Here is a 27,232-nt window from a genome sequence, read left to right as displayed (position 1 = left end):
GAAAATCAACTGTTGGCTTTAATTATTGCATACGTTTACATTTCTAGGACTACGAAAATTTCACCCGATAAATATACATTTCATCAGAATGCCTTTGGCTGAAATAGACCATTAGCACATTCTTCAAAGTTACAACAAAAGTCTTAGAAATGTTAAAAAGGGATTTTTCCTTTACTAAAATAAAGGAGTGCACCTCCCACCCCAACAAGGCGCTAGGACTGACAGACGGGAACTCCTGGCTGTGCAAAGCAGAGCATTGATTACAGTAAAAGAAAGAGGTCAGGACAGGAGTGGGGAGCCTGCATCGCCCTCGGTGAGAGGATGGGCGGCAGCCGTGGCGCGGTCAGGTCAGCATGTCCCAGAGGCAGCAGCAGCAGAGCGCGGTCCAGCACGCCGTCAGGCAGGCACTCTCGCCAGTGTCATCCCTCCGCCGCTCCTCGACGACGTACACTGCAGGGACAGGAGAACTGGGTCAGTCACAGAACAGCATGGTCACACCCCAGAGGCCAACCAACCATGGCCGCAGCCCCTGGCACAGCCACAGGGTTCCCCAGCACCCACCTTGGGTGTCACGCTCACTAGGGCTGGTGCACAGGTACACACACGGGGAGGTGCCCAGCACCCGCGGTGGGTGCTGCAGTTCCTCAGGCCATTGTTTCATCCCTGCAGCAGCACTCTGTCAGGACCTGCTGCCCCTCCCATCACTGCAGCTCCCCTCAGGAAGGGTCCTGAGCTGCAGGGACTGCACAACACAACAGTCTCCACACAAGCAGTTGGTGCAGGTCAGTCAGGACGAGGCTTCTGTTAAGTCCCGTGCAGTTATTGAGCAAGAAAACAGGCTCAGCCTGGAAGTGTGCTGCTTTCCCAGGAGTGCCCCAGCTGAAGGCAGTGCCCCTCCAGGCCTGCCACAGCTGCCCTTATCGGGGCATAAGCTCTTCAGCTCAGAATGCTGTGCTGGAGGGGACCCTGTGCTCCTGTGGCACTTGTGGTGCTGGGGTGGGAGCACCTGACAGGAGGGTAGGGGTCAGACACAGCAAAGGACAGAACCAGCCCCTCACTTGCTGCCCCCCCTCAGCAGGGCAAGATAGGGAAAGGGGATGAGAAAACTCATGGGTGGTATAAAGTCAGGGAGATGGCTTACCTATTGCCATCATGGGCAAAACAGGCTTAACTTGGGGAAAACTAAATTCATTTATCATGACCAAAATAGATTTGGGCAATGACGAACAAACACTAAAACACCACCTTCCTTCCTGCCTCCTCCCCCTGGCAGTACAGGGGTCAGGGAATGGGGGCTGCAGCCCTTAGACAGAATCTCCTATCACTCACTCACTGTGTGACCTGTGTGACCATGTGTGCCAACAGGGAGGTGGCACCTGTGGGCTGGGGTTGTTTCCCTGCAGCCTTGGCAGAGCCTGTTGCCCCTTGAAGCAACCTGTGTTGTGGGTATGTTAATCACTGTGATTGTGAGGCACATGGTGGTGGAGATGGCTGCTCAGGGCTCTCCAAAACAGCAGGAGCAGCTGTCCCAGACCAGACTGGGCGCTGCTGGGGCTGCTCCAGAGCTCCCAACTGGCCTGAGCTCCAACATGGCACAGCCTTTGGGCACCCACACAGGGTCCTGCCAGGAGAACGTGCTCCAGCACAGGTCCTCTCCAAGGGCCATAGGTCCTTCTGGAAACATCCACCTGCTCCATGGTCCTCTACAGGTTGCAGTGCACACCCAGAGCACCTTTTTGCTTTTCTTCCTGAGAGGCACTGCCGGGAGCAGCCAGACATGCTGACACTGGCTCCGCTTCCCCTCCTTGGCTGAGCAGCACTCTCTCCTGGAGCACAGAGCTGCTCCTCTGCCTGGCTGAACACCCCGGGGAGGAGAGACAAGCCCTGGCACTGTCTGATGCTTCTGTGCACGCCCAGTCACAGGAGTGGCTGTGCAGGGAGGGGGAGCAGCAGGGCAAAGCTGCGCAGAACAAGTTCAGCTTGCAAGGCCTGAAGGAGGCACTGGTGTGTTTCAGGCAGGGAAAAGCCTTTTTTTTTTTTTTCCCTGGTGGATCCAGGAACTCTGAACAAGCAGCTCTTTCATGCCTTTGTTTCCTCTGAAGAGTTCCTGTTACAACGAGCAAAGGCACAGCTCCTACCAAAAGCAACAGAGCTCTGCATAAGATGATGACATGCAAGGCAGAGTGCATACACAATGAGCAAGGAGCTCCCCACCAGAGCTGGGTACCTGCCATGCTCTCCTGCCTACATTCCAGTGGCAGAGGATGCTCACTGGCTCCTGCCATCCCTCAGAGCCAAGAGCCAAGGAAGTTTCTCCCATGGTTACTCAGGAAGCTCACAGAGGAGATCCCTGTACTGAAGCCCTGAGACAGTTCTGGTTTCTAACCAGCTGCCAGGTGCCATTCAAGCTGTCCTGCTTCAGAGCCACGGAGAGCTGGGCTGCTACTGCCAGAGCACAGCTACAGCCAAAACTGAGGGCTAGAGTGCCCACAGACACCCAAATCTGCACAGCAGAATGGGGCTGGGAGGATGGTTAGGGGTGCTCTGGTTCCTGCTGGTTTGACAGCAGCAGGGTGACTGACCTCTGGAAAACACCTGCAAGAACAGGCACCACAGAAATTGCATGTCCTTGCAGCTTCAGACTGAGTGAAACCCAGGGGAACCTGACACCCTCCCCTACCCCAGAAAAATCTCTGTGGCATGTGACACTGCCAAATCTGGTGGACAGCATAAGGTTACACCGCTTTGGGGGTGCCTCATGTACCCTCAGCTCTCAGGCTGACAACACCTGGCAAGGGGGTCGAGTTCCCTCCACTCTAAGCTCCAAGGTACAACACTTCACACCCAGGACAGGCAGACGTGGCTGCTGCCCTGCTAACCAGAGGAGGCTGTATCACTGCAACACAAATCACAGTCTGGACAGCAGTTATGAGTTTTCGCCAACCCAGTGAAGCCTGCCTTCACCCTGGGCCATACCTGTAGCTGCAGCCAAGGCACGATTCAGGGATGAGTTCCAACATAGCTGCCTTCTGCTCCTAGAGTCGAAGCAATGATGCTTTCTGGTAGCTAAGCTACCAAGGAGCAATGCTTCAGTATGCAGAAGACTCGAGCTGTCAAATGATACATCAACACGGACAAGTCCTCTCTGTAGCACACAAACCAGCAGAGGATCTTGCTGGTTAGTTGGCTACTCAAAGAGAAGTCAGTGAAATCCAGTCTAACCACTTACTCTGCTGGAGGAGGGGTCTGCATAACCATCCCCACCTCAAAGCAGAGTTGAATGTTGTCCTGTGCAATTTACAGCAACCTGGCCACGAGTGCAGACACACAAGAAGGGTATGCCTGAAGTATTTAAGATTAATCCATTAGCAGTTTTAAACTATACTGTGTTTTCCAAATTTGGGCCTGTGCAGTGGGAGATGGGCACCTGCACTACAGGGCTGCTCAGCTGACTGCCAGTGCTGCCTCCCGGCACAAGTGGGTCACAGAACAGTGGGCACTGCTCCCCCTCCAGCAAGCACCTCCAGCTACTGCCAACAGCTTCTGCTGGAAAGGTCTGCACTGAACTGGCTGATACATGGGCACAACTGCCCACTAACAATTCAAGGCAGGACTGGCACAGGAGAAGACAAGAGGGACAGCAGCGATGTCCAGACCTTTCTGGACTCACCATGGGCTTGGGGGTGTATCTTTCTGCTGGCAACAGAGCAATGACACTGGAAAGTGACCACATCCTTTCTCTCATTAAATGCTGGAAGCCACTTAAACCAGCACCACATCATGGCATAAGTACCTTTCTCCAGAAACCCTCTGAGAAAAAGCTGTGCTTCCTCCCTGTGCAGAAGGTTATGCACTTCATCAAACCCATTCACCTTCCAAGTTCAAGAAAAGCCCCACAAAAGACTATTTGATATCCACATTGGAGAAGCTGCTGCCTTCCACTGCAAAGTTCCTCTTGAGAGCAGGGATCTCAAGGGGGCAGCTCTGCCACCACGAGCTCTCAGGAATTGGTGTAGTCTGCTGCAGTTTGAGAGAACACCATTCTCTCTGCCTTTGAGAGAATCTGGGCAATACTCTGAATAAAAACAACCACCTCTCCCTACAGTTCGAGTGTAAGGATCACTTTATTTGAAGCTTCATCAATGCTTCAGAAGTTGTAGCTGTTGCTGTCACCAGATGAATTGCCAGAGAAGTTTTAAACACAGCCTTACAGCACTGACAGTAAAAAGCTTTTCTCATCAACCAGCTGGATGTGGGGCTTACAGAGGAGAGGATGAGAGCAGAACAGGTGAAGGTTGGTCAACCTTGCAGCTACCAACAGTAAAAAACAGCTCTAGGGAAGGCTAGATGAACTTTTCCCAGCCAAGCCACTCATTAAGCTGCAGACATCCTGCACCAACCCTCTCATTTTGGACACTTTGCAAATGAACATCAGCTTCAAAGCACTAACACAAACACAGTGACAGAAGTACTCAAGGAAATCTCGAGAGTCCATAGTAGCAGCTTTATTCACTCTTCCCAGCCTATGCTACTTTAAATACAGAGGACTCCCCATAAACAGCCCAGTAAGAGATAAGATAACAAAACTCAAAGCACCTTTCCTAAAACCTCATAAAAGCGTTTTGTTAGGAAGTCTTGCACAGCACATGACTGATGCCAGCCACCCAATAGCTTCCCAACTCACTTCAACCAGCATTCTTCCATTAACAGAGATCAGGTTTTCTACTGGAATAACTTTGACAAGAAAATCTCAGCCCAAAATATGTCAATTAAGGGAACTGCTGGTTTTGTATGCTTCTTTTCAGCAGCCTGAATGCCTCCAAGCTAAAGCCACCCAGTTTGCTGTGGCAAGCCTCACTGTGAACTTCAATAGCTGCTTTGTGCCTCTCTTTTGTCCAAGATCCAAGATCTCCTATGGTGTGTCAGGGTCCTTGCCACTACAAGCAGAAGCCCATCAGCACTTTGGGACTGGTGGTCAGATAAGAGAAACAAGGTCAATTTCTCAGAGGCACTAGACAGCACTCAATTTTAGGCTAAGCTTGTGATGCTGCCATTTTTTTTCTAAAACAGGATGGGAGATGGTGTAAGCTGAGAAGACCCTCCCATCTACTAACCAGCCCAAAGGACCATACATCACAATGATTCATGGCTGCCCAAAAAATGGCAGCACTTCCTGTAAGCACCCAGTATCAGCCTGCACAATCCAGTGCAAAAACTCCCACTTTGTTTTTAAAACAAATACTACAATACCTTGTTATTTCATGTATAGACTCCTTTATCTTAAGCATACACATTTTGTTTCTTCTCGTACCTAACTGATTTTGTTAATCATTAGCTCCGTGAGGGAAAGGCAGGAACAGTGCTTTTCACCTGGTGAAACTGCAATCATGACCTCAGGCTGCAGTGCTCCATACAGCAGCACTTTACTGCATTTGCACGGATGGCTTTGGGAACAAAACCAGCCCTCCTGCCCCAGGCACAGCCAGCACTGCTGAGCCCCCCCCAGAGGGTGGGCAGAGCTGAGCGCAGAGCCTTGGAGCTCTGGAAGCCTTACCAGAGTTCTGCTGCACTTCCTCCAGGGCTCCTGCCCTTGCCAAAGAATCATCAGGCAGGCAAGATCTCACTGCAGGGTGCTCACACCCCTAGGGTGGGCCCAGCCTGGCCCCAGCTACGGGGACTCTTTCATCTCCCTAAAGCGAGAGGAGCACAAGGAACACACCAAGTCTGAAGTTTACTTCTCCTTCAGCTCCAGCTGTGTGCTAGCACCAGACCCACTCTGCGTCAAACAAGTCACACCTGCCTGCTGTAATGGATTAGGCAGGGCCTGGAGCACACCAGAGGAAGCAGAACAAGCTGTTTACCAACCCCTGCTACTGCAGACCAGAAACTTTTTCCATAGGATCTGAATGGCTGTTCAGGGCAGAACTATTAATTAATATTAATTAATTCATGCCTTATCATCTGGGAGGAAGCACACAGCAGAGAAGAGACCAACAAGCCTTTTCCCATCTGTGAATAAAGTAATTTTTATCATGAGCCACTTCTGCACCAAGAGATTTTTGCTTGTCCAAGCTAGCAAGGAAGAAGTCTTGTTTAAAACTGCATAATTTCTTACAGGGTTAAGTGTTGCCTGCAGCAAACTACTAAGCCAAGTCAGTTTGTGCAGCAGGTTCTACCTTAAAAACATTCTTACCCAAGTCATTTGAAAGTCTTTCCTTTCAGGATGGAGGCCAGGGAAGGGGAGTCTGCACAAGGGTGTTAATGGCAACCCAGGGATGCAGAGGTGACAGTGACTAGAAACCAAGTGTTTCTGAGCTACTCTTTGGGGTGCAGTCTAGGTCTGCAGACCCAGCACTGCAGGAGGAAAGAACACCCAGCCCTGACCTCCCAGATGGCCACACGTCCTGGAGCAAATCCCACACAGGCAGCAAGTGTGCACAACTGGTAAACAGGCACCCTAGGACTTCAACTAAAGCTTTCGTACCAGCTGCCAAAAAAGCTCCTCTCTACCCCAGACCTCCTGCCTCATCCGTAAGACCTCCAAGGCAGAGTCTGGGCACAGATGAGATCTAACTCCCTTGGAAAGAAAGGCATTTAATAGTTCCTTCTCCTCTCTGGGAATATTTGTTCATGCTTAATGGCCTCACACCTGTATGTCACATTCCCCAGGCCCCCAGCTCCTTCCTGCCCAGAGGCTTTTTCACTGGACATACAGTCTCGATGTTCAGATATCAGGAAATACCTCAGCACACTCTTGAAACACATACCAGTCAGGGCCAGATGGAAATACAATAGCCTGCTTCCAAGCAAAAATGTTCCCGAGCTGCAAAATACGCAGGGCAAATTTCACAGTCCCCAGCTCCAAACACAAACAGCTGTCCTGCCACAGCTTCCTGAGCAAAACCTAAGTATCTGAGAAACAAGCTGCAGTAAGTACAGGTAGTTTCACCTGTAATCCCCTCTGCCACCAGACAACTGCACTTACACAGAAGCAACTGATCTACAACCACCCACACTGCTATCAGGCCTGCCCTCTTCCGTGGCTGCATGACTATATCCAGCAGGTGAGGAAAATTCCTGCCTTTCAGCTCCTGCAAGTCCGAGAAGCTCTTATGGTCACCTGGGTGGGCTGTTTCAGCTTTCAGGGAACTGAAAAGGCAACACATTTCAGGGAAATGACTGTGCAGACATGCCACTTCCCAGAGCCAACATTGCCCTGGCTGCATTTCACACAAGGCTGAAGTTGTTCCCCTTTTCACACACTGCATGTGCTCCAAGCCTCAGGTACATCTGATCATAAACCCTGCAGATTTTCTTGCAGCTCAACTCAGGGCTGCAAAAGAGACAAGTTTCCTCACCTGAACACACAGGGATGAGATTAAGAGATCTCTGAGATAATGGAGGTGATACTAATCAACATTTGTGGAATTCAGATGCACTCAGGAAGAATTCAACATCTCTACAAAGTAGGGCTACAGGTGCTCCTTCCAGAAGGAAAGCACATCTTACATAGTAAGCCCCCACATCTCTGCAGGATGTCAGCAGGCATTGGCCAGCTTTCCAAAGCACCATGAACCCCATGACACAGGTTAGAGAGTGCACAGAAGACATGTCATGTAAGAAACCAGCTTCAAGCACAGTAATTCAGGGCTTCAGACCCTTCAGTTTTCATCTACACTGCAACAGATGCAGAAGCATCTCCCAAAACTACAGAATTTGAGAACTTCCTCTAACATTTTTTTTTAACCAGTGAAATCTTTATTCACTGTTAAAGCAAGGATGCATTTTTCAGCAACTCAGCTGCAGGGCTAAGAACAGCAAAATCCTCAGCTTGAGTCACAGTTTTGACTGAAAATCACCATCAGTCCTAGATTTAAACTAGACCTGGCTTGGAGGGATTTACACAGCACAAACTTGGTCTTACAAGAGTCTTGTCAGAGTTTTCTCGGTGACCAAGAGGAGGGACAAAGTCCAGTTTTGAAGCAAAGGGAACATGAGTAGTCATTCAGGGTAGCAAGACTCTCCTTAAGCAGTCCCCACTCGCCCCAAGTAACACAATCTCTGCAGCACTTGCAGTGCTGGAAAAAGGCTTCACACAATCTGCTTCTCACCCAGGCTAGGTGCCCAGTTGACAAGGACTGTCCAGAACAGCAGCCTCTTCTAATGCTGTCCACTATGGAGCCAGCCTTAGCCTTGCTCAGCCAGTTTGTCTGCAGCATGTTTTCTGAATCTGAAAATCTTTTTATTTGCATCAGGCTTTTCTCAGATTACCCCCTTCCTGGGGGTGCAAAGCAGTGAAGGTGGAGTCAGCCATCAGAGCCAGGACAGCACTGTTTGCCAGCAAACAGCCCCCACTGATTGTGCAGTCAGCTGATGCAAGGCAGGGCCAGAGGGAGGTATGATACAGCAATCTTGGAGGAGAGAGAACTCCAGGTTTTAAAGCACCCTTCAGTGTGAGAAGCAGCTAAGAGGACAGCTGCCAAGTGAGATTTTTTTTTTTTTTGGCAGGACACCAGTTGAAAGTGCTGCTGGATCGCAAAGTACAGTAACACTTAAACTAAATGCTCTGACAGACTGCTTGGAAAGGGTCAATATACTTAGAGAGGCTGATGGGATTTATACATGGTGCCCTCCAAATAAACTTGCTGGGGAAGGCTCAGCTCGACACAGCTGGAGAAGCGAGGGGGTAACCACTGAAAGGCACCAGAGAGCCTAACCACAGCAATTAGGATCCTCTCTTTTTCACACTGAGACTTGTAAAGAGCAAAAAATCCACCCCTCTAGCAGAAGGCAGTGGCTGTATCTAGGTGACCTGTTTATTCTTGCAGCTGGCCAAACATTAGGAGGCAGGCAGCATCACTGTGACTATTACTCTTATCTCAGTCAGCTTTGCTACAAGTAATCAACTTGTAGAACCAAGATTTCCACTCTGTGTGTACAACAGGTCACATGCAGTTCTGAACATTGTTTGCCTTTGGTTGGAAGGAAGGCTGCTGAGAGAGCCTGGCTCCCTTGGGCACAGCACAAACAGCCTCCTCCATGACGTTGTTACGTATCAACTGGAAGGGGAGAAATTCAGCTGGGTAAATTGCCAACGTCAGCTAGTGCTTTTCAAATTAGTATGTCACCTTGTACTTTGGCTCATTCCACTTCTTTTTAAAGCATGCCATTATCAACAGCATTACATTTCACCTCTAATTTACACTGACAAGAAGGAACCTGCTGACCAATCAACAGATATTGTGGTTTCCTTCTGCCAGTTGATACCAAATTATTTTTTAATGAAAATACTGGTGAGAAAATGAGGTATTTTCTTCCCCCTAAGCAAGTCCCTGCTGCTCAAGAAGGCCCAGCTTCTTACACCATGCTCCACACAGGAACCGTGCTCCTACTGCTGCATGTTTCCCAGCTTTGTCCTAGTGCAGGAGAATTCCTCCAGCCAAAGTATTGTGTGACACTGAATGGCAGATCTATGGTATTCCAGGAACTCGTGCCTGGACAGACATCATGTGGAGAGGCATGAATATAGCCCTCAGTTTTTACAGCAGGGAAGTTGCAGACAGAAATCAGCCCAAGTAAGTTCCCAGAGCTAGGAAGCTGAAATGAGATACCCTTAACTCAAAATATAAATTATAAGCTCTAAAGGTAAAGGTCAACGTGTTTGCTTTTAACGAACAACAATCAAGTCAGTTATAAGCCCCTGCAAGATGCAAGAAGTTTTGTTTCTTTGGAGACCTTGCTACTGGTAGCCTGTGCAAGGCCAAAAGCCAACTATCAAAAAAACAACAACAAATAAAAGCAAAACCATGGTCATGAGGTCTTCTGTGCCACCTTGGCAAGTCACCTACCCTCTCTGGCTCACACCTCCTCCACCTGGAAAAGAAACACACCCTTCAAGGCTTTTCACACCCCACACTGTTGAGGCAGCTAGGGTGACTCTGAGGGGGTACAAGCTGACACACAGTGGACTTAACTTGGAGAAGGGCCCAAGGCCCACCAGCTGCCATTCCCAGCTGCAGTCTCCCTCTTCTGCACTGAACTCATATGGCCAACACCACTCAGTCTTAATGCATAAACTGCAACCTGACTTCTGCAACTCTGATGGCTGTCATGAGTAACTAATCCTACTAGTCTGGAGTGGGATCTACTTGTTGTTCTTGTTCAGCGCTGCTCTGGATGACACCTTCCCCCAACAAGCCTTCATATATGTCTCCTTATTCAAAGTAATTTTAAAAAGATGACACCATCCTCCCTCTCACCTATTTCTAGCAGAGATATTGCTCAGTCAACAGTAATAACTTCCTCTTTCCAGCCTAGATGTTACCTACTCTTTCTATGCATGACCCCAGCAAGAAGGACTGAACTCTCCAGCTAGGGTTTGCAGACCCCACTGGTGGGGTGGGGGGGGAGACAATGCCCAGCGGTGATACTCACAGCCCTGATGTTCAGCCTGAAGGATCCTTCAGCAGCAGCTTTAAACAAGGCTCAGTGGGTCACAAGCTCTGCTACAGCATGGCTGACAAAACCAGTATCAACTTGAAGCTGTCTTCCTGTTACATCTCATGCAGCTTTGTTTTCAATACAGAGAGCAAGCCATATAAAGTTTTTTCTTCTCCAAGGGCCAACTGTAATGGCTATGCCCATTGTTAATCAGGAGAAGCCACAAACTGTGAGATTATAAAACACTATCACTCTGAAATGCTACTTTACCATCGGATTTCGAGAGCTCAACAGTAACTATTTCTAGCTGTGTGACTGACCCAAGACCAAAATACAAATTTCTTCCACACATAAGCACACCAGCTTTGCTCCGCAAACTTTGCAGTTTGCCTACACAGAAAAATAACTTAAAGCATAAAATTTAAAGTATAGCAAATTTCCTATTTTTCAATGTGGACACGTTTGTTCAGAAATACCAATGAATTACTTGGAGCAGCTTAATTTGTTAGATTAAGAAAAGTCATCTAGGACAGCAAGACATCTACTCGGAAAGGAAAGCATCCACACAGGAGGACACAGAATTATAGAATCACAGAACGGTTTGGGTTGGAAGGGACCTAGAAGATCATCTAGTTCCAACCCACCTGCATCGGCAGGGACACCTTGCACTAGACCAGGTTGCTCAAAGCCCTGTCCAACCTGCCCTTGAGTACTTCCAGGGATGGGGCAGCCACAGTTTCCATGGGCAACCCATTCCAATGCCTCACCACCCTCACAGCAAATAAGTTCTTCTTAATGTCCAACCTAAATCTCCCCTCTTCCAATTTAAAACCATTACCCCTTGTCCTATCACTACACACCCTTGTCAAAAGCCCCTTCCCAGCTTTCCTCAAGCCCCTTCAGGCACTGGAATGTGCTCTAAGGTCGCCCTAGAGACTTCTCTTGTCCAGGCTGCACAGCCCCTACTCTCAGCCTGTCTTCATATGAGAGCTGCTCCAGCCCTTGGATCATCTCTGTGGCCTCCTCTGGACTCGCTCCAAGAGCTCTATGTCCTTCCTATGTTGAGGGCTCCAGAATTGGACAGAGTACTCCAGGTGGGGGTCTCACGAGAGCAGAGTAGAGGGGCAGGATCTCCCTGGTAGGTCTTCCCAGATGACTGCTTGGAAACAACACAAGAACTGACAAGCCACATTAAATCACGCCAGACCAGCTAAGCAGACCGTAACAACTTGACTAGATTTATATGTCAGTTTTTTATATTAGAGCCACAAGCATATAGCATTAGTATATTATTTTTTTAGAAAAAAAACCCAACACAACAGCTTTTTTAGGGACATCCATTCTATACTAGGCACTCCTGGATGTGATCATTAAACAAAGCCTCATTGAAAGCTCTCTCAGATTTCCGGTAACGTGTCACAGGACAAAGATCAGGCACCAGTCTGACAGACTGGCCAAAAAGAGCAAAGGGGAAAATGGGTGTTTAACAGAAGGAGCATCAAGAAAAAGGCAAAGCTTTTGCAGACAAACACAAAGTTATAGCCCTGACTTCAATGTACACACATTTAGTAACGTTTCTGTAGGTTACATCCACTTCAGCAAAAACAATGCAAACTGGGGGCTCCCCAAGTGGGTCTGGAGACCATGCACAGGAAGGCAGCTCAAAGCCAGGACTTACCAGAAGGTCTTTGGTTTGTTGGTTAGTTGTGTCTGCAGTTGTGTAAGGTTAGATTTAACAACAAAACCCTGCGTCCTGCAGTATAAGCCTCGGCTCTCAGTGAAATACTAATTGTTTCCAAGGGAAAACCCTGATTAAACTTTGAGTCCACGTAGCGGTAGTGATGGGAAGCACCATCACACTGCTGCCTCCTCCTTTGCAAAGGCAGACCCTTGAGGTTTTCACTCTTGCAGAGGAACCTGAACTCATGACTTGTACTCCTTTAGGTTCGTTCACTCACACCAACTGTTCACTGATTACATTTGGGTCCTCTGGCCAGATCCACAACAGAATACTCCTGGCATCTTACATCAGCTATAAATCTAGGGATGCCTTTACACCGGTCCAGTAGTCCACCATTTTAGCCAAAAATACTGGAAAAAAAAAGTTCTTAAACATGTTCTCTGCACAGTTCATCCTGTCCACCCACCTATGTAAAATTTCCTTTGGATTCACTGCAGTGAAAAACTCTTGCTGGGAATTTGTCAAGTTCCAGCCTCCCCAGAAATGCAGGCTTTGAAAAGACCTTTGTCACAGCGTGCTGTTGAGTCAGAGTAACATGAAGGGGCACAACAGGCAGCTACCTCAAAATGCAGCAAGTGTCCTGACAGACCCTGGGTGCAAGCACATGGTGTCCCAAGCAACGACAATGACAGTATGTAGAGGGTGACCTTAGCGTGCAGTGTCCACAGACACTGGCAAAGGCCTCAGGGAATTGTCTGAGTTCTGACAATTTTCCAAGTGATGTAGCTTTGATACCCACTTTATCAGCCAGTCTTTACAGCAGCAGTGCCTGAAGTGCTACTGCCTCACACAGCTGTAAAGCTCTGCTAGGATTTTGATATGAGGTACATGTTAGCCTCATTTCTTTCCACTCCAGGTTAAGTCTGTCCATGACCATGCCAGACACACCCAGCATGTTAAAACCCTGAGTCTCCCTTCCTTCCTCACAGCAGCTCCCACCGAAAGCACAGTGCCTGGACAGCACCTCTCTGGATGTGCATCCCACACTCCCTCCTGCATAGCACCCCCTTTGATAGCTCCAGCCACATCCCCTGCCACGCAGAACACCTATAGGTACTTAAGACTCTTCTCAACAGTTCAGGCCTGTTTGGGATATTTACTGCAACACAGGAAGAGGTGATGATGGTCTCTGGCTTCTCAGCCTAGATGAGAATCATTATCAGTGAAGAAGACTGAAGAAAGCACTGGAGTTGGCAGGACAGCATGAGTCCTCATGCTGATGGTGAGGGAGTGAGCATGCCCTCATGATGTATGAGTAGAGGTTTTAAAAAGCCTGTAAAATGCTGACAAGAATAAACTTGGTCTCTAGGCAAGTGTCCTTACCAGTAAGACCGAGAGTTCCTAAAAAACCCCAAGCTAAATTCTCCTCTTTCCAATAGGGAAAAGGCACAGACCACACCCAGCCCTGCCAGAATCCCAGAGTTGTTGAGGTTGGAAAGGACCTCTGGATCATCTGGTCCAACTCCCCTATGCAAGCACTGTCAACTAGAGCAGTGCCCAGGACCACTGCACAGTCAGGTTTTTTACTATCTCCACAGAGACTCCACAACCTCTCTGGGCAAACTGTGCCACTGTTTGATCACTCTCACAGTAGAAAAGTGTCTTGTGTTCAGAAAGAACCTTCAGTGTTTCAGGTTGTGCTCATTGCCTCAGGTCCTGTCACTGGACACCACTGAGAAAAGACCAGCTCCCTCTCCTTCATTCCCTCCCATCAGGTATTTATACACAAAGATAGGCCCTCTTGAGCCTTCTCTTCTCCAGGCTGAACGGTCCTTCCTCTCTCAGCTTCTTATATAAAGATGCTCTGGTCCCTTAACTGACATGTCAGCCCTCCTCTGACAGTTCAAGCTTGCACCAAGCACTGCAGTGTGTCCCACGAGAGCTACAGGTGACAGAGTGAACCAGCACACCACCCTGAGGGGATGCAGCACACGGACCAGCTAGATGCCAAAGTAAGTTATACCATCTTCCTTCACTTACCCAGAAGTGTGGTTTTTTTGTGTTTTTCCACAGAACAATAATAGCTTCAGAAAAAAAACAAACAAAACCAAAAGCCCTAGAATTATTTCAATGGCTCAAGAAAATTGGTGCACATTAATTTGGTAGTAACTGTGTATCTGTGTACTACAAGCTTTAACTGTGCAGCCTTAGGTTGAAACTTCTCAACAGAAAGACAGGCAGAATGAGAGTTGGGGCAAATCTAAAGTCAGCAAAAAGCATGTACAAAAACCTCAGCGTCAGGATTCCCTCGAGGGATCTGCATTAAGGACATTAGCAGTATCCTCCAACAGCCAGAGAACTGTTAGAGACATGACAGCAAAACAAAGCAGGAAAACAGGCTATAAACAGAATCCCTGCTTTAAATGAGTTTCCACCTTCCCTAGCCCCCTCAGGGCGAGATGCATATTACTTCAAGGTCAACACATACTTAGGCATTTGCAAGCCAGACAGGGACATGATTACACTGCACCATGGCTGCTAGGCATACCTGTGTTTTTAGGCCCATCTGCGTACACTGGTCCTGGAGGTGGAGGTGCATTTTGCCATCCATACTGGGGATAGCCTTGATAACCTGGCTGGCCTGGCTGGTACGGCCCCGTCGGTCCGGGAGGATAGCCTGGGTAGGGGCCAGGAGGACCACCCGGCTGCTGTGCATACGGGGGGTAGGGGGCAGTCGGGCCCGGACCAGGGTAAGGTGGAGGGTTTTCGTAGTTCATGTGGGATGCAGAATCTGTCCTGCAGAAGAAGGAAAACAAACAGAAGAACTGGTTTGCTTTTGTCTGCTTCATACATGATCATTTCATTCCCATTTCAGACTGCTCTCCAGAGGGTCCTACATTAAGTGTGAGAAACAGGCCTCAGAATACCTGGCCAAGTAGTGAGCTTATTTTTAAACCTATCACAGGGACAGAGAATGAGCTGAAGTGATTTCTTTTAGCAGCACAGTGACTTGCTGCTTTCCAGTCATGCATCAGCTATTGACCTTAAGATATTTATCAGCCTTGCAACTGCAAAACAAAATCCCCTGCTTCCACTCATTATTAAATTGCCTTAATTGCTTTAAGGGGAGATTTAGAAGTGATTACATCATATTCCTGTCAATATTAAATAAGAAAACCACACAGAAATGCAGCTGGTTCCTCATGTTTGATAGCCTTGACAGGAGAAATGGTGAACATAAATGTTCATTACACTTCTGCTAATTGTTGCAAGCATCTAGAACAGCACTCTGGAGCAAGACTGTATGTGAACAATTTCCTGATGACACTGTAACCCAACACATTGTGTATTTTTCCAGTAATATGCAACTGAATCATTCAGCAGCCACAAGCAATCAGGACCTTGGGCTCAGTCTCATTCAAAAAGCAACATTAAGGCCAGCTCAGAGAGTTGATGTTCATAAAACCTACCTAATGCATTACACGGTACAGACATCAAAAGACAAGACTGTCACAATAATGCAACTTTAATTAGCCTCTAAGCAGCATGACTAAGTGAGCCATTGCTTATGTTAGGTTTCTGAAGCTTCTCCCTGTTTACGTTCCTTAATATCATGTGTTCAGGAACCATCCTGACTGAAGGAGCTGTACTTTTCCATTTCCTTTTACCATCACAGGGTGCAGAAGGGTCAACATTTCCCCTTTGCTGCACACCTCCTCCCACATGCTCCAGGGAGAAATACCAGGAGCATAATTACAGAGGCTCACTGTGGCCAGCACTGAGCAGGAGCGGCTGACAAGCAAGATACTCTTTGGGTGGTGTTGAAAAGGGCAAGCAGCTGGGCTAAGCTGACCTGGATGCTTAGTACTGTGCACCAGCTCTTGTGGACATGTGGATTTTGAGTTTAGAGGAGACTAGCAACACACCTAGCCTGAGCTCTGGCATGATGCAGATTAAAGAATTTCACCTTTGTAACTTACAGTGAGCTCAGAGCAGTCATCTGCCAGGCAGAAGCCAAGCAAGTCAAGCCTCTAGGGCTATGTTCAGCTGCTGCAATCCCTGACAGCATTGAAGTGAGCTTTGTTTGTTTATGGCATGCTATTTCATCCCCTCAGAGCATGCTGCCTGTCCCTCCCCAAGGAGGGTCCCCAGGCTCTCTGCTTATTTATACATTGCTCCTGCCAAGCATTGCTGCACGATGTGCTGCTGTGCAGGCACCATGGGGATGGCCCCATCCCGCTTTCACAGCCAATCTGACCAGACCCGGGGCCCAGGAGAGTGCTGCCGACCCCAAACACCTCCAGAGGCACACTTACGGAACAGGCCTGACATCCCTGACCCGTGATGACACCAAGAAGCCCTTCAGTTTCATCTCTGCAGGCCTCACCAGCCTGCAGTTAGCTGCTAAGGCAGTGCTGATACCTTTCAAATGCTATTTCTTAACATCTTTTACAAGAGTTTTAAGTGTTTCACCAAAGCCAGGGATTAAAGGAATTTGATTTTTTTCATTGCCATTCCAGTCAGATCACTTAACTGCTCATTTTAAAACAGACAAGCACAACATACATTTAACTTGAGGCTCTTCCACAACAGTTCCGCACTGCAATGCCTCTAGCAGGTCCGCAGCGAGGCAATGCTCCCTTCAGAGAGGCAGCAAAAGGCAGGCAGCAAGCCCTCCAGCTCACTGCAACACAACTAGAGAATTGGAATATAACAGGTCACTAATGTTCACCTAACTCAGAAAATCACCCCAGAACAGCAGCCTAAAGCAAGTTTCCAGGGAAGAACAACGCCAGAGTGAGTGCATGTATATACTACATACTGCTGCACATGGCAGGGTAACCATTTGATGCCCAAGCCAGACAGGGCCCACACAAGCAACACACCCCTGTGAACTCTCCCTGAGGCTGCTCAGCCTCCCTGAGCTGGTGTCCAGCTCCAGTGCCTGCTCCTGGGGCAAGGGGACCCTCAGCCCTGCTGGGTGCCTCATGGAAAACTGCCTCCTGCCCCACCAGATGACTGCAGCAGATCAGTGGTGACATTCTTGAATTCTGGGATTCACCAAACCAGGGAGGAGGCATGTGGGAGCCTTATCCTGCAGGCCAAAACAAACCAGCCCACTGTCTGCTCCTCAGGCAGAAGTCAGTCCCTCCACCTACCTCTCCCTTCTCTGAGCCCCTCCAGGTCTGTTCTAGGCTGTAAACTGGCATCCTAACGTGTGTGTGTGTGAGTGTACACAAGGCATCCAAAGGCAGCAAACCGCAGATCATGTTTTTTGTTCATAAACCTTTCCTCAAGATCCCCAGGGCTCAGCTTGCTTTGGTGATCATTGCCAAACTCAAGCAAAGAGTTTCACATTCATTACCTCTGTTTTCCAAAGCCCTCCTACCTAAGGGGACAGTCAGCTCAGCCCATCCTTTCCAGGCTTCCCTTCTGTCCCTTCATATGCATCCATTTCTTTATCTACATTCAACAGAATTGCCATTTGAGTGCTGTAGAAGGACTTAAAAGATATTGCAGTTCTTCAGTTGGCTGTGAACTCCAATTCAGACAGTGGATAACTTCAACTCAGCCATCCCACTGCTCCCTTGACACAGGGACTTGTGTGGGGACACCAGGAGCCATCCTCCACTCTCATGGCTGGCCATTCGCTTCACTCCCTGCTCCCTTTGGTACCCAAGCAGGGAGCCTGTCCACTGCTATGGCTGCCTGGTTTCTGTACAAGCACTCATCATGGGACCACAGCAAAAGCCCCTCAGAGAGCTGGGGTAACTGCCAGTGGAACCACAAGGGTAGAAATCATCTCAGCAGAAAGGTCTGAGATGGGCATCAGCTGTACAAGGCTGTGCCTGGTAAAGTTTAGAAACCACTGAAACCACTGAAAATCAACAGCCATGGAGGACGAGTAAAAGAAACTGTGGATCAGCGGCTCTGAAGAAAAGTCTAAGAAACTGGAGAGGAGTTAGAATCCAGATTGAGCAAACAGGGAAATGGTGGCATAGGGAACAAGAAATAAACATCTGTGCTCTTCATCTGTTTAACAGCTCCGTGTTAGCCATGTCAAACAGTTCTTGAAGAGGAGGCAGGTTTGGAGTGGAGCTACTGCCTGTTAATATGGGAAAGGGACTGAGGACAAAACTGGAGAGTCTACTGAAAGCTGGGCAGAGATTGTCAAAGAGCAACAGGACAACAGAAAAGATGAAGATTAAGAAGGGCATATTCCACCAGGGCAAAAGTTACTTTTCCCCTCAAAGTAGAGGGAAAAGTAACACAACTGACGTTAGGCAAGAAGTAAAAGACAGCACCCAGCAAGAGCAGTTTCAGCAGCAACTATACTGGAGATTTATTTGCAATGATAACTCCTGAAAGAATTTATGAAGGCATTCAGCAAGCCCAGGAGGTGGCTGTGGAAACCAGGTCCTCCAGAGGTCCCAAGTACTACTTCTGTCCACTCCCTACCAGTTCCACCTCAGCTGTGAAGATCAGCCTTCTTGCAATGCTATTTGTTCTCCAGGAAGAATTTTTCCGTGTCCTCCATTTCCACACATAAAACCTTCCCTATTTGCCCTTTTTGAACTGTGTCACCATACTTGGATTTTCCTCATTCTCATAAACTCATACATGATTTACGTGCTTACTAGACTTATTTATTCATTTGGGTATGTGTTTGCAAGGCAGAGCCTTGAATCATTAAGCAGATATTTTTCAGAGACATACTTGAGCTCCTAGTAAAACATATTACCAAGCTTTGCTGTGGGTTCTCATCCCAGCTAGTAATTCCATGAGAGTTGCAAACAAGACCAACTCCTACGGGCTTGCATCAGGGCTCATATCTGTGGGTTTCCCAATGAGCACCTCTTGAAGACAAAGCTCAAAAGAAAGAAGTTCATACATCAGTAAAGCACCTTGTTTTCCATGGCACTGCAGGTCCATCAGGAAGTACCAGAACAGCACTACACTGTCTCACCTGATGTGAAACTTAATTTAGGACTAAACTCAGCAAATGAAGGTATTTCCTGGATTGTCACTAAGCATTTGTCCTATCTGTTGCTGGTCAACAACAGAGAAATCACTAGTCCACCCAAAGAGAATGACAAAACATGTTCCTATTCCTTCTTCCCACACCTCCCAGCCATTAATACTTTTGCTAAGATGTAAGTTTGTTAATATATCATTAAATTTCCTTAAGCTATCTTCAAACTCCTTTGTTCCACACTGCTGAGCAAACATTTCCCCTGCTCTAACAGAAGTGGTTTCCTTTTAAACAAGCAGTTTACCAAATCCAGAATGCTGGCCATCTTCCATAAGGTTTACAAAAAACAAATCACTGAAGTATGAGTACACACACAGTATCACAGCATCCTACAATGCTTTGGTCTGGAAGGGACCTTTAAAGATCACCTGGTCCAACCCCATCTGCAGTAAGCAAGGTTGCTCAGAGCCTTGTTCAGCCTGACCCTGTGTCCTGGTTTGAGCCAGGATGAAGCCACTTTTCCTTTTACTGATTTTTCTTTTTTCCTTCATCTTTTAACTAGTAGCAAAGTATTCCAGCTTGGAATGATAACAAACAGTGGAATGTTTTTCTAACTGCTGCGTCTTCAAGGTTGCACCTTTACTCTGGTGGCTCAGGCACTACAGGAAGATCTATGACACGCCCCCTCCCCTCCCCCGCAGGAGGCTGCATTAGACACACAGCAAAATTGGCCAGAGATATTCCATCCCATATACCTACATGAGCTCAGAGGAAGGTCAGAGATCACAGAAAGCTTCCTTTCTGCTTCCCTTCTCCTCCATCCATGACTGGTATCCGGGAAGGACGCTGTGCATCCATCACCACTGACCCCCAGGCTCGAGCTCTCCTGACCCTCATCACTCTCCACTTTCTCAGGCAGTTCCAGAATTTTTCAGGACCGTTCGCATCTCAGGAGATGCTGTGGGAGTTGCTGTGGTTGGGGGGAGGCAAGAGGCTTTTGCACACACCTGAGCATTTGTATATAATCGTATATATTTTCTTTTATCATTAGTGTTTAATTAAAGCTGTGTAGTTTAGTTTTCAATCCCGCAAAGCCTCTCTCTATTTCTCTCTCTCCTTCCCTAGCTGGGTGGGAGGGCGAGGGGATCAAGAGCATTGTTGTCAAACCCGAATCAAACGGTGACACCCTGAATGTTTCCAGGGATGGCATCTACCACCTCTCTGGGCAACCTGTTCCAGTGTTTCGGCATTCTCATAGTAAAAAAACCTCTTCCTTCTATGTAGTCTAAATCGATCCTCTTTTAGTTTAAAAAAAACATTACCCCTTGTCCCTTCTAACAGGAAGGTTTACATGCATTTGCTGGCTCTTTTTGTGGTTGCATATATCATATAGAGAATACATGTGGCATCATAAGTGCATGTGCATATTTATACAGACACAGAGACATCAGGATGTGAGAACCACCATCCTATGTGAGGACAAAAGTCTCTCTACATCTATAACATGTCTTTGATTAAGGCTTAGCAAAAGGTGCAACTTATGAACTATGGTGCTTGGTATACACTACATATATATTTTTAACCTGTCAATTTTGGCAACCAATATACCTTAGAGAAAAAAATTCATCATTAAGCTTTGAAAATACCAACTTCATACCAATGTGGCTGCCACAGAACTACTCAGGCGCTGCTCCCAACTCTCCCCTTCCAGCACACTTGTGAAGTAATAATCTTCTTCTCTTCAGGCATCTCTCCCAAGATGAGGACTCTGCTTATACAAATTCCTTGGGAATTCTTGCCACCCACTGCTGCTCCTGTAGTTTTACTGTCTGTCTGAGAGGAAGCAACCAGGCTGCAGGAAGCTCTGCTGCTTGATGCTGCAGCAGTTGTCTGCTCTCTGTTCTGTTCAAGCCCACTCCCAGGACAGCTCTTGCCATGTGTCCAGCCAAACATGGAGCTCAAGCTGCACCACACTAGTTGTAACTGCAAGATCCTTCCACAGGGGAATAGCTCATGTAGAGCTTATAACTGCATACGTACAGGTCCTTCTTACACAAACTGCTCACCAGAGAACCAACACAGCTTCTTCCCCCGTTTCACAGACCAGGTATCAGACTCTGCCACAAATTTCAATGAAGGAAAGTCTCATAATCCACAGGTGCCACATATTTAGCCCTTTTTATAGACCAGTGCATGGTAGATTATTAATCAAATGAGATCTACCTTTATCTCATCTATGTTTAGGAATCACTGGGAAGGATTTCCTCCCACCACCCCCCCCCCCCAAAAAAAAAAAAAAAGACACTGATAGCCTCATTTAGATAACTGATCACCATCAAGAGCCTCCCTGAAGCACAGCCATGAGGGCCTGAACAGGTACACTTTTGGTCAGAAAAGCACACCATGCAGGTAAACAACCAAGACAGAACAGAACAAGGAAAAGCATGATGAATGGAAAGCATGAGGGGTTCCCAAAGAGTCTTCAGACCCTGCCCAGAAGAGCCAGTTTTGCCCTTTATCCTCCTCCAAAAGGCCACTTACACACCCGCTAATCTACCAACAAGGAAAATCCAGTCCTTGCAGACAGCTGTCTGCAAGGCAGATCCTTCAAATGTAATCTCCTATGCAAGTGAATCAATTAAATTGAAAGCTGTGGGGGGAGACTAAAGTCTTAAGCTGGGCACCGAATCAGGGTGAAAGGCCTTCTCTTGCACAGGGAACAGAGCAAGCAATAGCCTCTGAAAACAAATGGGGGATAACAAGTTGAAAAAGAACAAAGCATATCAGCAGTCTGGAACACCTAGACAACCTCCCTCCTAAAAAACAATTAGCAGATTTTAGGAATTCAAAGATAAGAAGTCCTTTGTTTGTAGGAGAGCAGAAGAAGCACCACACCTCATATGCTGCTCTAGTCAGAAGGAATCACATTTTGTGCATGTCAGATATTGATTCAGCTGGCCTTTGCACAGATGAAGATGGAAGGCATGACAAGAAGCACAGATCATGAGAAGGGCAACGGGGGTGCCCTGATGTAACCCACCCCTTCTCATGCCTGCAGCTCTAGGAAGTAGTTTTCCAATACAGAGTTCTAATGGAAAGTACATTTAATATAAACAAGCCAGGTCCTGGCAACCAGCCTAGAATTTAAATTACATTTCATATGAACAGTATCCAAATGAAAAAAGCACAAGTGGCTTTTAAATGGCACTGGTTCTGTGTTTTCCTCTCACCCGCTTCTCTGCAAGCTCTGCTCAGTGATTGCATGAGAGGTATATTGAGGATAAATTGTAAGAGATTCCCTTCTTGCTCAGTTTGCTTCCAATGAGAGCATCCTCCCAGGTTTGTCCACCCACTTCACCAGGCAGCACCATCAGCCTAGAGTAATAGCTGAAAAAGAACTGCACAAGACTGCAACCACCTTTTCTTAGAAAAAAAGACAAAAAGACCTTGTTCTTGCTGGTGCAAGAACTGCATCCACCTTTTCTTACAAAAGCTCCTCAAACCCTTTTTACTTGACAAAATGCAGGCAGAAGTGAAAAGCCCAGCTTTGCTCTATCAAAGGAGGAACTAGAATATGATGCTTTCTTCAAACCCATTTTGTTAAGAGGTCTCCAGGGCTTTGGGACACTCCACAGTCATTAGAAAGATGTGCCTTTCCTCACCGTTCAAGTGGCCCAGGCATTTCCCGCACAAAAACCTCAGTAGCTGTTCTGAGCAGCTGAAGCCACCAGATCAGGCAGCTCCATAGGATAAACAGCCCTGGTTTCAATGAACAGGCATTTAACCTTTCCAGCTCCTGAGCCAGGTATTCCCTCATTCCAGTACCTTCCAAGCCCTCACATCTGTCCATCTGTGCAAATGGACAGTGCAGCAGTGATTTGCAGCTGACACTTGTGTCCCTACAAACTGCCCCACCTCTCCTGTCCTGCCTTTCTGGCAAAACCATCGTTGATATGCATGTTTCCAGGTGATTTTGGTTTAAAAAGAAACAAAGGGTTTTGATCAGCTCTAAAGGGCCTGTAGTCTTGTTGAACCTCCTTTGTAGAGCTTCAGTCACAGGATCTGTCCTCACTGCTCTGTTACACATGACTCTCTAACAATGCAGCCTTATGCACAGGCAGGTTTGAAGGCCAGGATTTTACTTCTGCAGAGAAGCTTCAATCAATAATTTAGAATGTAAAAAACCTCTTCAGAAATACTACTTAGAACTTACTGCCTAGTTTTCCTGCTGGCAATGTGCTGTCCACTTAAATTTTCTGCACGGCAGAAGAAAAGTATGAACCTCTAAAAGCCGCCAGTGTAGTTCCTAAAATAAAATCGTTGGAAAAAAATAAATAATCAAATCCAATGCTCTGTTACACCTAGTACACGAACTGCATCCTTTATGGGGAAAAATGGTCAAGTTTTTCAGAGATCTGATGAAAGGTACAATTTACCAGCATTTACGATGCCAGGAGGTACTGCAGCACAGTCCCTCTAGTGTTACAAGCCAAGGCACTCGCTGCTGGCTCAGCACACCAGCTGAGAACCTGCCCAGTTACACAAGTGTCTATGGGAAAACATACAAAAAAGCAAAGCCCACACAGAAATACAGATACAGGCAGATAGATGCACTAACAGCCTGGTTTCAGGTTTTCAATGCTTTTGTGTGCACTACTCTTGTTCAAGTCTTTGTATATTGTGCTACATTAGATACTTCCATAAAGAAATACTTTGTTCTTAAAGGAATGTATTAAGACAGTTTTAAGGTGAAACAAATACCAAAACAAAAAATCAATGAGAACTTCTGATTTTCAAGTTATACTGTGCTCTGAAAATAGTGGTTAAAGAAAGCAGCTTTGTTGGTTCAACTGAGAAGTGAATGTGAAACAGTGTGACTGGCAAGAAAATTAATAAGCACAGTTAATACAGTCATATGTGCTATTCAGATGGTGTTTTGGCAGCATCCCAGCAATGAAACAGCAGTAGTCTTTCATGATAACCTCCCCAGCTCTGATACACTGATGGATTTAGTGGAAGATACCCAGACTGTGTGATGATTCTTGACCATCTCAAGCAGGAAACACACTGAAGGGCAGCACACAGCTGCTAAGACTAGGAGCAGTCACTGTGTGCAGACAGAAATAAAAGGATTTTCTACAGCTAAGATTTCATTACTCAGAAAGATATTTTCACAACAGACTGGAAAATGAAATGAGACAGATTTTCTTCCTCATGTTTCCTCACTTTTTCTGCTTTTCCACACTCTACATGGAGTTGTAACACGATTCTTTACTTTGCCTGTAGGGCATAAGCAAGAATCTTTTAATGCCTGCTCATCACGGGGCACAAGCAAGGACCTTTGATACCATTTGTCATAAAATTAAGAAAGCCTTTGCCTTGCTCTGTCAGAGGTTGAAGAGAAGCTGGAGGTTGATGTTCAGAGACTCTCAACAGTCGATGAGACCGAATAAAGGCACAACGATGCATTATAACGCTAATGCAGAAATACATCTAATACATCTTTCTTTTCTGCACGTGAAAGAAACAGCAGCTTTTGTTTAGCAGTGGTGGTGCCTGGTGTAAGGAATACCACAGACCAAGCATTCCCAAGTAGATGCATTCCCCCTCAGCAACGCTGAGGGGCGGTGGGCAGGCAAGCGAAGCCCAGCACAGCTCCTTCTCCTAGGAAGCGGTGTGGGGGCAGAAGGAACGTGCTCACCAGCTTCCACATAACCGGGTCCCGGCTGGGAAACACTCCCCGGGAAACAACTGCAGATGGCGGCACAGCACGGGTGCGAGGCCAAGCACTTCATCCCAAACTCTGGAGGAAGGCAACCTCCACCACCCTGGGGCGAGTGGCCTCGGCGAGTCCCCTGGAAAGCCAAGCTGCAGCCAGCAGGATGCCCGAGCTGGCAACGCCAACCATCTGTTTCCGTGGCTCAGGCTTCTTGCTGTCTTCCCCTATTCCCAAAAATGAGGGAGTGCTATTTTCTACTCATCGAACCATACTGTTTTGGGAAGTTGAGAAAGACAAGACACAACTGAGAGAGTAGATGAGTAGAAAATATCAATACTGAAGGCAGTCATTTGAACCTTGCTCAATCAAGTCTTCAGCTCCCTCTGGGAGTTTTCATGGCCCCCACTAAGTCCACAGCCACGCCACAGGGAGATCACAAACAGGGAACAGGAGATAGGCAGAGTTGTTTGTCGAAAAAGAGTTACTCTGCCCTCCTAGAAAAAAATTAAGTAATGTATTAATCTGATCATGCACGGGACTACCCCAAAAACAGGTAGCTGCTCTGTTTATCACAAACACAGCCCTCCAGGTAGTTGCCTTATCATCCCATTGCAACACTACCAGCAGGAACATCACTGCTTACACTTAGAGGAACACCTCAGTTTTTTCAGCAAGCAAGCCACTGCCAGTTTTCAATGTAATATGGAGCTGAGGATACAGATGGTAGCAAAACACCCGAGCCCTCTCCTCTGATCCTGGGGTACCACCTCACAGGGTCTGCGCAGCTCATGTCAGAGCCACTCGTTTGTAGGACACCCTGTTCTCCTCTTTGGCCTCTGCAGACTATCAGTTACTACTCTCAAATCATTAGGGGAATGACAAATCAGTATTTTAACAAAGATGGCCTTTATAGCACATGAATAAGAGGCAGAATGTAACAGACTTTAGTGCTGAATAAGTTTCAGTACTTGGTAAAAACACTATTCAATGTCATGCAGAAGATTATTATCCAATATGCACATTCATTCCTGATTGTCCCTAAAAAGCACTTAAATACAATCACTAAAACGTATCATGTCTCAGCATTTTCTGCCTCCTCCTCTATTTGATATAGTAATACCATTTGTATCACCCAATGTTTCTAGGAAGAGTCAGTCTTTTTATTAAAGCAACTGATGCAGTTGAAAGAAAAATACCCTTTTTCTGGCACAGCAGCACTTCTCACACCTTCTATCACATCCCTACATTTACCACAGCACAAAGGAGGAGGCAGTTGCTCTGCACAGTCATTTTAACTCCCCCACACTTACTACCTTACCAAGACTTCCCCTACTTAGACAATCAGGTTGAACCTTCTGCTCACACAGGTTTTGTAGCAAAGGTGAAAGCACCAACAGCATTTTTTTTTTCCTTTCAAAGAGCTAAACATGAATCTGGGATGACTAGGACAGATCTTACTGCTGCCCTGGACAGAGAGGGTCTCCCCATTGCTACTGGAAGGGGCTTCCAGATCCATGTGGCTGAGGAAAGGACATGCGTATTCTCCTTTTTTTTTATTCTCCTATTTCTCTATGACATTTAATTAATCCAAATTAGGTCTCCAACAGCTATGGTAGCAGGAAAATATAAATCCAGGACAACCATAATGGCTTTTAAACAGTATTATTATTATTTTTACACAGTGTGCCAACATACTACTTGCTCTACACTAAATAAGCCCATTAGTATTAAACATGCCCATCTGCTCTGAGTCTGCCCTCCTCTTCTCCCCCCACGTTGCATAAACAATCGCAGCCCAGCTCTCCCTGACATGCAGGGCAGGGCTGTGAACCCCACAGCCTCCCTGCTCCCTGCAACGAAAACTTGACAGTTTAAAGCAACTTTCTGAAAACAAACACATCCTTGGAGCTGGCAGAGCGGGTGACACGCGCGGGTCAGCAGCACCGGGGCCCAGGGGCTTCCCCGGGGAGCCACCCTCCTGCTCCAGAACAGCGCCCTGCCCCGACCTCGGGCGCGGCTGCCCCCCCAAGGAGGAACGGGTCCCTCTCTTCACCCCGAGATGTTTTGCCCCTCAACGTCCTCAGAGCAGCAACCCTGAACAGCCCGTTCCCTGCAGCAAGGGCCTCACGCCCACACCCCAGTCCCCCCCTCCCCATCGTCCAGCCGCTCTCCCGGCCGCCCGGGGCCCTCCTCTCCCCCCAGCCCTCACAGCACGGCGGGGGCAGCTCAGCCCCGAAGTCACTCCATCACACGCGGGCGGTGCCGGCTGCTCCCGGCCACACACACAGACGCTCCCGGGGCCCCACAGCCCGGCCCGCCGCCCCCCGGGCTCCCCCGCCGCCCCCCGGGCTCCCCCGCCGCTCCGCTACCTCAACCGCCGCCCGCCTCGCGCCCCTCCGCGCTGCGCACTGCGCGGCGG

At 47.6% G+C, this 27,232-nt stretch overlaps 1 protein-coding gene across 2 annotated transcripts; it reads right to left on the bottom strand.

Moving 5' to 3' along the window:
- Positions 1–27,232, bottom strand: CYSTM1 (cysteine rich transmembrane module containing 1). 2 transcript variants are annotated; one of them, XM_051631188.1, is made up of 3 exons: positions 27,183–27,232; positions 14,670–14,917; positions 1–450 (listed from the first exon to the last, which is right to left on the bottom strand). In XM_051631188.1, the coding sequence occupies exons 2-3, from the start codon at positions 14,896–14,898 to the stop codon at positions 344–346; spliced, it is 336 nt and encodes a 111-aa protein (XP_051487148.1). In that variant the 5' UTR covers positions 14,899–14,917; positions 27,183–27,232; the 3' UTR covers positions 1–343. The 2 variants fall into 2 exon arrangements, with proteins under 2 accessions (XP_051487148.1, XP_051487149.1); XM_051631189.1 differs by lacking the exon at positions 27,183–27,232 and having other exon boundaries at positions 14,670–14,923.

This window comes from Apus apus, chromosome 13 (assembly GCF_020740795.1).
Source record: "Apus apus isolate bApuApu2 chromosome 13, bApuApu2.pri.cur, whole genome shotgun sequence".
In the NCBI taxonomy this organism is placed as follows: domain Eukaryota; kingdom Metazoa; phylum Chordata; class Aves; order Apodiformes; family Apodidae; genus Apus; species Apus apus.
The sequence above is the reverse complement of the archived record's forward strand: the minus strand, read 5'-3'. Positions and strand labels throughout refer to the sequence as shown.

Excerpts from the sequence above, each read along its gene's own strand:
- CYSTM1 (XM_051631188.1), bottom strand. The coding sequence starts at position 14,898 with ATGAACTACGAAAACCCTCCACCTTACCCTGGTCCGGGCCCGACTGCC. Across the intron at positions 451-14,669 it reads AGATGGGCCTAAAAACACAG|TGTACGTCGTCGAGGAGCGG; the intron begins GTATGCCTAGCA and ends CTGTCCCTGCAG.